The 11,087-nt window shown below is 44.8% G+C and overlaps 1 protein-coding gene across 2 annotated transcripts in view; it reads right to left on the reverse strand.

Annotated features, from left to right (window-relative positions):
- MRPS27 (mitochondrial ribosomal protein S27) overlaps positions 1–9,013 on the reverse strand; it is a 76,046-nt gene extending 67,033 nt beyond the window's left edge. Inside the window, exons 1-2 of one of the 2 annotated variants that reach the window (XM_019517666.1) lie at positions 8,942–9,013; positions 7,243–7,320 (exon numbers count right to left, since the gene is read on the reverse strand). Coding sequence is in view for 1 of the 2 variants with exons in the window: in XM_019517665.1 (XP_019373210.1) it covers positions 7,243–7,320; positions 8,857–8,929 (151 nt within the window). In the remaining variant the exon portion in view is untranslated. The other variant, XM_019517665.1, reaches the window with a different exon arrangement.
- Between the last annotated feature and the right edge of the window lie 2,074 nt (positions 9,014–11,087).

An 11,087-nucleotide genomic window follows, 5' to 3' on the forward strand; every position in this document is an offset into this window, starting at 1 on the left:
TATCAAGCAACTGCTGGAGTCTTGCTTTGGAGTTAACTTAAGGCTGTTAGCTTGAATAACACAGTTGTCTAGTGCATACCCAGACTTTTACTTTTACATATGACCTTCCACCCTTAGGGCTCTTGAGGAACTCCAGTACATCTACACAAATGGATCTCAATACATTTATGAATAAGACTATGTCATGGGAGACTGCTACAGCTCATATCATTTTCAGAGGTGCTAAACACATGTAGTTCTCACAGACTGTTCAGCACCTCTGAAAAATCAAGCCACTTAGTTGCTTAAATACAGATTTAGATGTCTAATCAATTAGGTATCCTTGTAGAAAAATCTATGTCTTTTTCTTAATACCAAATCCAAATGGCCGCACACATTTTAAGGCAGAGATTCCTGCTTGCAATGTTAAATTTTAGTTATAGTGACCACAATAATTACCGAAACTTTATTTTTCTCATTTTTTCCTTACAGTGGAGGATACTTTTTGTCTCTTACTGCACTGAAAATGTAGAAAGAAGGTAAGAGAAAAAAAAGGAGATGGTAGAAATGACTGAAGGATTTAATCCCCCTGAAGAGAAGAAAGATCCATTGAACTACTCTGAGACAACTTTTAACAGTTGGAGAGGCATTTTGATTCTTCACAGCAGTGATAACATTCAGGTACATGGAAGGAACTAATCTTTAGGGAAAACATGTGGCAACAATGTCAAGCTGACAACAATTAGCAAATAGGTTAATTACCAAAACATGCTCACCTGAACAAAACAAACCAACAATCATTTATAGCTCTTCCTCTCCACAATGAGATTATGGAAGAAGATAGGAAAGTATTCTGTAAGTAAGAAACTCTGCAGTACTTCAGAAAAACTACAACATGGCTGTAAGGCAAATGAAGAAACAGTTGGGAACACAGGTACAGTGGAGTTGTTTTTCAGAATGTATTGAGTGATTGTGGATTTAATGAATCTCTCCAAGCTAGAAGATAAAACTTAAGACAAATAAGTGCAAGTGCCCCATCCTGCAAGAAACCCACAGACCAACATACATATCCGCACAGAACCAGCAATCACCCTAAACACACCAAAAAAGCTGTGATATGCAGCCAAGCCCTCAGATACCACCGAATCTGTGCTGAAGAGAACACCTGGGATTGCCACCTCACCAATCTTAAAAAGGCTTTCACCCAACAAGGACACTCCTCCAGAGAGAGAGATCACACGTTTGAAAGAGCCACCCGGGTACCACGTGAAGAACTGCTGCAGCACAGAAGAAACCCCCCACAAATCGCACACCGCTGGTTCTGACATATCACCCCTCCTTCAAACCTGTATGGAAAATCCTCAAACAATTGCAACCCATACTGGAAGGAGACCCTATTCTTAAAAAGGTCTTCCCAGAGCCACCCAGCCTAGCCTTCAAACAAGCACCGAACCTCACTAACCTCATCACCAGAAGCAAACTTCCTCAGACCCAGAACACACCAAATCGATCCAGACCATGCCATGACAAGAAATGCAAAACCTGCCAACACATCTCCACCACCCCCACAATTACTACACCCCACAACAGAGCCATCAGCATTCCTGGATCCTACAGCTGCACCTCCAGAAATGTAATACATCTCATCCAATGCACCAAATGCCCAGATGGAAAATACGCAGGAGAGGCCAAACAACAACTGCGCACCAGAATTAACGCACACCAGAAATCTATCAAAGACAGGAATACCCAATTCCCTGTGGGGGCACATTTCTCACAAGAAAACCACTCTCTCTCCAATCTCAGTCCTGATCCTCAAAGGAAGCTTGCAAAACACTTCCCAGAGACGAGCCTATGAACTCCACTTCATCAACCTCCTGGATACTAAAAATCATGGACTAAATATAGACATTGGATTTATGACACATTATAACCTGCCTGACAGCTGACTCCCCAGGTATCTCTCCACTATTCATCCCCCTTCTCTCCCCACCCCAGCCAGTCTCTCACCCATTGACTCCTCAATCTACATTTTCACTGACTGCCTGTCTTGTATGCATACCAGCCCAGCCTCTGGCTTCTTTACTTTTCATTCCATCCAGGAAGAGCACACACCTACTGCAGAAACTTCCTTAGCCTGACAAAGAGTTTTTGAACCCGAAAGCTTGCTTAATAATTGCTTTCCAACTACTTAAGTTGGTCTAATAAAAGATATCAGATTCACCCAAAGATCCTTGTCTGCCTATGTCCTTAGACCAACACGGCTACAACCTACGCTCCCGTCCTGCAAGAGCTTTTGTGGAAGCATTTGATGAGTTTTGCACAGGAAGGGCTTGAAAAATTGGTCTGTTGTTCTATCTCTGAAGCTGGAAATCTCTGTAGAAACCTTACCATGGAAAGGATCATACATCAACACTATCCCACTGCATAAAGGCAAAATGAAATCAAAGCTAAGGCTTACAGAACAAGAGACAAATCAGGCTAACTGAAAGTCTGCCTATATTGCCAACCAAACTACAGCTTCTAGTTTATTTACTAAAGATGAAAAAATTATTTGCAATCATTTATTCCAGTTAGGCTTCTTGTTCAGTCTGAAATGTGTCTGACACCAGTTGTTACTTTTTCAAAATTTGTTATTTTTCGTTTGTGTTTTGTTATTTTTTTCAAAATTTGTTATAACATTTTTAAAAATTGATTCCAATAATTTGTTATGGAATTAATTTTCTCTGTGAGCTGCTATTTAAAATCAAAACTGTTGCCATGCTGCAAATTAAGGATGTCTATACATGGGCTCCAGGGGGGCAGGGAGGGTAAATGTGCTTTACTTAGAACAGCTCTGCGCCCACAGCGTCACATGTATTCAGCATCCTGTACTTCAAAATCGTGGTGGGGTCACTTTAACTAAAGCTCTTTCAAAGAGCTTTAATTAAAGTGCCCCTGCCACCATTTTGAAACATGAGGATGCTGAATGCACACGATGCGGAAGCTGCTGGAATGCACTAATTAGCATGCTCTGGTAGACTCGATTAATCAAGCTAATCAGCACGCATTGGGGCAGAGATCCATCCCTTGTATGGCTGCCCTAAGTGTTCTTCTGGAAGTATTTTGCATATAGGAGCACACGCTTTTTCCCTTTCCTTAGTGTTCTTGAAAGTAAAAGTTGACTACAAGTGTTTCTGGAAACAAAGCTGATGTATGAATGCTGAAAGCAAATTTTGTATTTAAGTTATTATAGAAAATGCTTTTATACAATTTGCCAGGATAAATATCATATACACTCAACTTTCTCATACATACTGTTAAAGGTAATTTTTTTTACTTAGCTGCCACTCTCTTAAAAAGGTTGGTTACATTTCTTCAGACTACCAGAGACAAGATGACAATAAACTTGTATAGAATATTGCATGTATTAAAACAAACCAACTTCCAAGCGAAGTGGTGCTAGCTCCTTCCTCGGGGGTCTTTAAGACAAGGCTAGACAAACACCTTGCTGGGGTCATTTGACCCCAGTACTTTTTCCTGCCATGGCAGGGGGTCGGACTTGATGATCTGCTCAGGTCCCTTCCGACCCTGCAAACTATGAAACTATGAAAGAACAAAAAACTATAAGGTTAGAGTGGAGGTCACTTAAATTCCAGGCCTCACCTTCTCAAGTAGTGAGAGGAATAATGGGCTCTTTTTGTATGTGGTTTTTGGTTTGTTAATGTGTGCTTTTTCTAAATCTCTTCATGAAAATTAAAATTTCTACTCCCTAGGTCAGAATGACTGTGGAAACCAGGAATGAAAGGTAAAGTTACTAATAGTAGTTATTATTTGATAACTGTTATAAAAATGAACTGCCTGATAGAGAGGTTTATTTTAAGGCTGCATCAAAGGGTCAGGCTATGATTTTAGAGCAGCATCAAAAGTCTCATTGTTCTCAAATTGCCAATATCCAGTAGAGATGCACTACATCTCAACTGCCCACTACACCCTTAGGAACTGTTAGGAAAGGGCTGTAATTTTGTACTAACAACTGCTTTGAATAGGAGGTACTAATGTCCAAAAAGGCACCACTGCCATCTGGTGTTCAAATAAGACAGCTTATGGTTATTGGTGACTGATAATAATACAATTTTTTTTCAACCAAAAATAAAAATAAAAAAGTGCTTGGTTTTCACTGGCCTCTTATGCTTTCTATGTAGTCTTCAACAAAGCAGATATCACTTAAGGCATGGATGGGCAAACATGTCCACTGGTGTAACTTATACCGATGTAAATTACATTGATATCTTGAATAGGCAAATATGCAGCTACCCTGGGGTATTGCACATGGTGAGTGGCTATTACTGTATGTACTTGAACCCGAGATGACCCTAAATTTAAGATCCCCCCCACAAAATAATTAGATACATGGAAAAATTTATAAATTCATTGTTCCCACTGCTGCAAAAAGGCAGGCAGTGGGAAGACAGGTGGTGTGGGGAGGTCAAGTAGCTTTTCCCCTACCACCTCCGCCCCCTCTCTGCTTCCCCAGTGTCTGCTCCCCGATTCCACACCCCAGCCTCTGCTCTTCACTGGCCAACTTCGTTCGTGTTCCAGCCTGTGGCACTGAGCACAGCCCCACCCCAGTCCTGTAGTAGCTGTGGGGGCTGTAAGCTCCTGCTGTGGGGCTGAGCTGGGGCTGGGGCTGGGGCTATGCTCAGTGCATGGAAACTGCTGGTGAAGAGCAAGGGTAAGGTGGGGGTGGGAGTGGGCCAGGCAAGGTGAGAGTAGATGGGGAGAAGAGGGTGCAGAGATGGCAGTCACCTGCCCCCCACTGCCCTAGTACACAATTATAAGACAAAGGTTTTCCCTCCCCTGTCCCCGCTCAGTGTTAAATAGGAAAAAAAAAGACCTGCCTTAGAATCATGTAAACATGGTATTGTGTTTTGCAGCAGGGTAACAAGAAAGCAACTGTTTGCCTTTAGCAAATGGCTATCTCACTATGGATATGGACAGAAAGCCTAGTTCAGTATATCTTAGGTTGGTTGAAAGCAGGACAGAGAAGCACCTTAAACCAATTGAGTTCCATCCTCAGTTCTTTCAGGGGATTCTTGGTGGCAGAGCTGTGCTGCTACCCAGCATATCCACAGGTGGTGGATAGTGGAATGACCTTCACAGAAGGTTAGCTGTGAAATAAACAGGGGTAACTCTGACAAATAAGCAGTCATGGACCAAGCAGTGGCAGCACCACCAGGATGTGGTGGGGACAGCAAGTGGCAATGCTCTCCCTCCTGAAAAGCCACATATATCTTCTGATGGTGTTATGCAATGGCAAATACAGATTGCCACTATAGTAAGCCTGTTCAGCCCCCCAGCCATGGGTCTACTCAAGTCCTCAACAGCAGAGCAGGCGAAATAAGAAGTTAGAATCTCAACAGCTTGTGAAGGCAGCCAAAGGCTGCAGCGTAATGAGATCGCCAATTGTCTTGGCCCCCTTGCCATTGGATTAGGGTCCTGTTCTGTCAAGAACTGTGTAGAAACTGACATGCAGAAGCTTTTCCATAATAAAAGAAATCACACACGGGCATCTTCCATGAAAATGGCTTTAGCTTGCAGTAGAACTGTTGATCCTGGTTTGGCCTTGTCAGCCATCTCTGAACCCACGGATAAGGCAATTATGGAAGACAATCATCCTTGACTGCAAGGGATTGCTGATGATTCCTCACTAACTGAGCCAAAGTTACTTTCATTTAGTGGGCTGCAGGCACAGCTGGTAAACTCAGACTAGTGGGGCAAATGGAGCATTGGGGATGGGGAGGAAGGGGATAGCAGCTGGCTGAGCACTCAGGCTGGGAGCGGGGAGGCTGCAAACCCCGCCTGGATGCACAGATAGATTTTTGCAGCAGATACCGATAGCTGATTTTTAAGGAGGCACATTGGCTGATACCAATCCAATTTCCGATATGCAGCTCTTCAGCTGCGTCCAGCTGGTAAGTCTGGTGTGGTGAAAAGGGGTGGGGGGAATGGGGCTGGGGCAGGCACTGACCAGCCAGAGTGGGGAAGAGTGTGGGACAGAGCCACAAGCAGCTCATCCCGGGGAGTGGGGGGCTGCCCCCTGGATCTGCATGGGGCGGGCTGCAACTGTGGGCTGGGGCGGCTGCGGGACTGAGGCGTGGCTCATCGGGGGGCATGGGAATGGGGAGGACAGCTCCCGGCGCTGCGCATGGCTTGTCCAGTGCTCGTCTAGTGACTCTCATCACTCCTCCCACCACTCGTGAAGGGGGGGGGGCGCCCAGCTGCAAAGAGCCCAGGTGCAGCCTGCCCCACCCCATGCAGATCCAGGGGCACACCCCCTCCCCCCCAGACAAGCGGAGAGAGCAGCACCCGGAACCAGCAGACAAGCACTGGACAAGCTACTCGCAGCAGTGGGAGCGGCCCCTGCGCTCCCCCAATGAGCTGCACCACTGTCCTGTGCTTGCCCCAGTCTCAGCTGGGCAGCCCCTGCTCCAACCCCACACTCTCCCTCACCATGGGGGGCCTTGATCTGCCCCCCATGCCCCTTCCCTTCCCACCAAACCAGACTTACCAGCTGCATGCAGCTCTCCATGCTGCCAGTTCTGCTCCTCACGGCCTACTTGCTGTGCTGCAGCACGCACACGCAGACATTTATTGGACAAATTATTGGCCACATCAGGCTGACTTCCAATACAGAAAACGTTCTTTATATTGGTGCCGATCCGATATTGGAATGATGCATAAGTGCACCTCTACAACGAATAGACAGGTGCGTTGATCTAAGGTCCTAGACAGGGAACAGGTTGCAGTCTTCCTCAAAGAGTGTCAGCTGTCATGAAAATAACCATGGGCATGAGGAAAGTCAACCTACTACTGTGTGGGCTACACACGTAATTAGAGATCTATTATCTGCCAGAAAAAGATTTTTGCTTTTAGGATCCTGATCTTGAAGCAACATGCACATATAGACACCTTGTATTTATGAAAGAAAGTATTAGTTGACAGCATATTACTGAACACTATAACTGAACTTTTAATGTAACATTTTAATGAAAAACTCCACAGAAATGGCATATTTTGTACTTTTCTTTAGATCAGTTTGAAAGGTGAAACACTTCAAACTTGTGAGACCAGGTTCAGATACTCAGTCTTAGTAGTAGCATACTTCACAAATACTCATATTCCAAGCAACTACTGAATGTAGATAAGAGTACTGTAATCTGATTGGTAATGATTTTAGGCTCAGTTAGTCAAGGTGAGTATGCAAAATAACTCTTTCCTTACCCAAGCTGTGCTTATCTTTTTGTCTTTCTTCCCATTTTGAACTGTCCACATAAGCAGCAGAAAGAAGACATCTTTTGCCTAATAAAAATAAAATTAATCTCAAAAGCCAGATCACTGATAAAGGTGTCAAAATAACAAAATAAACACTTTATTAACCATAATATTATGCTGTCCATTTACAAAATTAAATGCCATAAATTCTCTGGCAGCTACAGCAAGAAGTCCTTAGGGCCCGATCCAGAGACATGCTCCAGATCTGGCCCACCAACTCAAATGAGTTTGACATCCCTGTTCTAGAAGATAGGGACAAGTGCTGAAGCCTGAAAGGAAGGAAACAGCACGTTGTACAGGGAACATGTGAAGCTTGCAGATGTTGCTGCTATTGAAAGAAGTTCAGAGTTAAATGTATAGCGCTGGGAGAGCGATACATGAAGTGTTTGCTCTAAGTACATTATTATTATTGTCCAGTATACGTTGTCCCTGGTTTTTAAAGTCCTCATCTTAAAGACCCATAAACTAAAAACTTCATAGAAAAGAACAATACAAATTCAATCTTAATCCTAAATTTATTTATGGTTGACAGCAAAGGAATGATCTTCTTTCACTTTGCCCCCCCACATCTAAAGATATTTAAAACTAATGCCTAACTCTTTGTAAATTTGAATAGTTTCTGTTAAAAATTCACTGTTTTAGATTTAACAGTCCCAGTAGTGCAGCCTTGTATCAGCTCAGGTGAATGTTAAGAGCAGATACTCAAATACTATGGTGGTAAATACAGTATAAATTAATATTTGGATTCAAAGCCTATGCTAGTCCATTTATTTCCAGTTAATAAGGTAGAAAAATGCAAAAGTAAAATAAGATGCAATAAAAAAGCTTTTGCCTATCTTGCAGAGGCAATCTCAATGTACCTTATGAGAGAGTGAAGGTAATTACAATATCTTAGTTTTACAAGCAAGGACAGGTGAGTCAGACAGGCTGCCAAATGTCGGTATCACAAAGGGACTTTTAAATGGTGGGTATCCTCACCACAACCTACTGGTGGGCAAGGTGATAGCCACTAACTGTTCAGGAGTAACTGACTAACAAACTTGAGCAGCAGCCCCGTGATTCTGCTTATTGTAACTTTCTACCCATACAGTTTATTATGTTACATCTATTGTGTATTGCAGATTCATTTTTCTATATTGCCCCTCCTCCCTTGTCATCCCAGGCATAAATGGCCCTTCATGAACAAACCACTTGGCCAACACATGCCCAAGTGGCACGAGCAGACTTTGTGTAGCGTGCAGCAGAGATCGGACAGGGAGCACCGGGAAGGAAGCAGAGGGCACAGCAACAGATCAAACAGGGAAAAGGGGGGAGGGAGCAGATAGCAAAGCAGCAGATAGCAGAGCAGCAGACCGGGCAGCGAGAAGGCAGCGGATAGCAGAGCAGCAGATCGGGCCGCACAGGACTGGGGGCAGGAAGCAGAGCAGGGGACCGGGATCTAGGGAAGGCCGCGGCCTAATTCTGCAGCCCGCTGCCACAGCCCCGAGCCCCAGCACTGGACTGCTCCATTCCCGACACCCGCCCGGCCCCAGCCACGGCCCCGGCCCCGGCCCCGGCCCCGACCTGTAGCCACGCGCGAGGCTCTTGCGCCAGCTCGCGTCCAGAGCAAACCCAGCCGCAGCACTGGGGCCGCCATGTCAGACCGTACCAAGGCCCCGAGCCGGAGGGGGTGAGGACAGGTAGTCGGAAACGGCCAGCGCCCACGTGCCTTCCCCACCCCTCCGGGCCTCAGGGACGGAAACGCCGGCAGGGAAGGTGGGTTGAGGTTGTTTAGGAGCGGGTTCTTCCTTTTCCCTCTTCGCTTTGCCCCCCCCCGCAGTTGGTAGCACCCCGCCCTTTGCGCTCAGAGGCCGGCGCGAGGGTGGAGTGACGCGTGCGCGGGCGGCGGCTGAAGCTGTGTGCAGTGGTGTGCGGCGCTGTGCGGCCCGCGGGTACACGCTGCCTCGGGCGGTGACTTTCGGTTTTTTTCGTAGCTGGACCCGTTTATAAACATGGACAACCAGCTCCACCCAGCGGCCCTCGCTTCTGATCCCCAGGCCCCATGTGTGTGGCACGGGGGCCACCAAGCAGCCGCTCGCAGGCTGGAGCTTCGCCAGCCCGCCAGGGAAAAGCCGCAGGTTTCCCATCCTCTTCTCTAAAAGAGGGTCCACTTTTAAAGCCTGTTCGTGACCTTTTATATATGCTTGCACTTTTGGGCTGCAACCCATGGGTTGAGAAACGCTGGTTTAGAGTAATTTTTGTCCCTGGAAATCTTCAAGAGCAGATCTTCAAGGTTAGGCAGATGCTGGCTCAGGTGAATGAGGTGGGGATAATCCTGCCTTGACCAGGGGGCTGGACTGGATGCCCTCATGAGGGCCTTTCCAGCCTGACTTTCCAAAGGTCCTAAATAGCCACAGAAATCAGTATCTAACCTGCACTTAAAAACTTACAATGAGGTTGATTTTTCCTCCCTCCCAGCCTCCCTGTTCCAGTACCTAGTATATAGCTTGGAAATGTGTGCTAATACCTAATGTAAATCTTCCTGGTAATTTAGGCCCATTACTACTTTTCCTGTCTCCTGTAAATGAGGAGGATGCTCTATTGTCATCCTTATAATGACCCTTACTGTATTTAAAGACTTATCAAATCCACTTAGTTATCTCTTCTCTAGGCTAATCCCACTGGTACCACGCTTCATCATGCATCTCTTGCGTTCGTTTGTGTTTGTATAGTCTCTCATACAAATACAACCTGAATTTGATTCAGACTCTTTGGTGCTGTGGCAATATAAAAATAATACAATATTAATACAAGTTTCTCTTGCTTTATGTGGGTTCGATATGTGCAAATTTGCTCTTATGCAATGACCCTTTTTATACCAAGAATTCATTATATATGAGGTAAGCTCGTTCTTTATGGGATCAGCGTGGTGGAAGCCTGCAGTCAGCTGCTTTGTGTGATGCATTATGGGAGTGATGCACACCAAATACAGTCTCCTGTGTGGATCTGTGCTCCTTGCTCATAGTCTGCAACATGTTTCTGTAGTTGCCATCCCCATTATGGTAACATTCACCACCACCCTGTGCTTGTGTGTACTGTCTGCTGTTGGTGAGTACCAAAATTATCTTGTAAAAGTGATACAAATGGGTCTTGGGGTCAGTGCAGTCGAGGTCTTGGAACATATCCCCAATACACCTGCCAAGAAAACCCTCCCAAAAACCCAAATATTAATCCAGTGTCAAGTACTTTCCAAATAAGTTCAGTGCCTATTTCAATTAAAAAAAAATTCAATGCAATTTGAGCTCACAAGTATTTTTTTCAAAACTGTTGTAGATTAAGAATTATTAAGTTTGAAAAGGGAAGTGACATAGAATTATTACACTTTCACAAATCTCTCATCCATGTCAGCAGGTTATAACTACTGCTTCCCAGTAGAGATGTGGTGAACAGCTGATTAGAATTCATTGTTTACTTTCACTTTGCCTTATATGATTTATGTTCATAGAAACCTAAACTCAAAATAATTACTATGGATATTTGGCAGGTCTGCCTATGTTCTCCCCAAAATTTGCAGTCATAAGGCAGCCATCATTTAAAAGCACGGCCAAATTCTCGTCATTCTTTGTAGATTTCCAAAAAGCACAACTGCTGCAGGTATCCTAGACCTTAACATTATTTATAGTCCCTACTCTACTTGCTCAGTTCTAGTGTGGTTTGTTTCTCTGATCTGATGGCCTTCGCCAAAACTGGAATCTGATTTGCCGATACTAAGTACTGATCAACTTATAAACTAAGGCTGAGAAACTCACTTTATT

Source organism: Gavialis gangeticus, unplaced genomic scaffold (genome assembly GCF_001723915.1).
Source record: "Gavialis gangeticus isolate Ggan-Ray unplaced genomic scaffold, GavGan_comp1, whole genome shotgun sequence".
NCBI lineage: Eukaryota > Metazoa > Chordata > Crocodylia > Gavialidae > Gavialis > Gavialis gangeticus.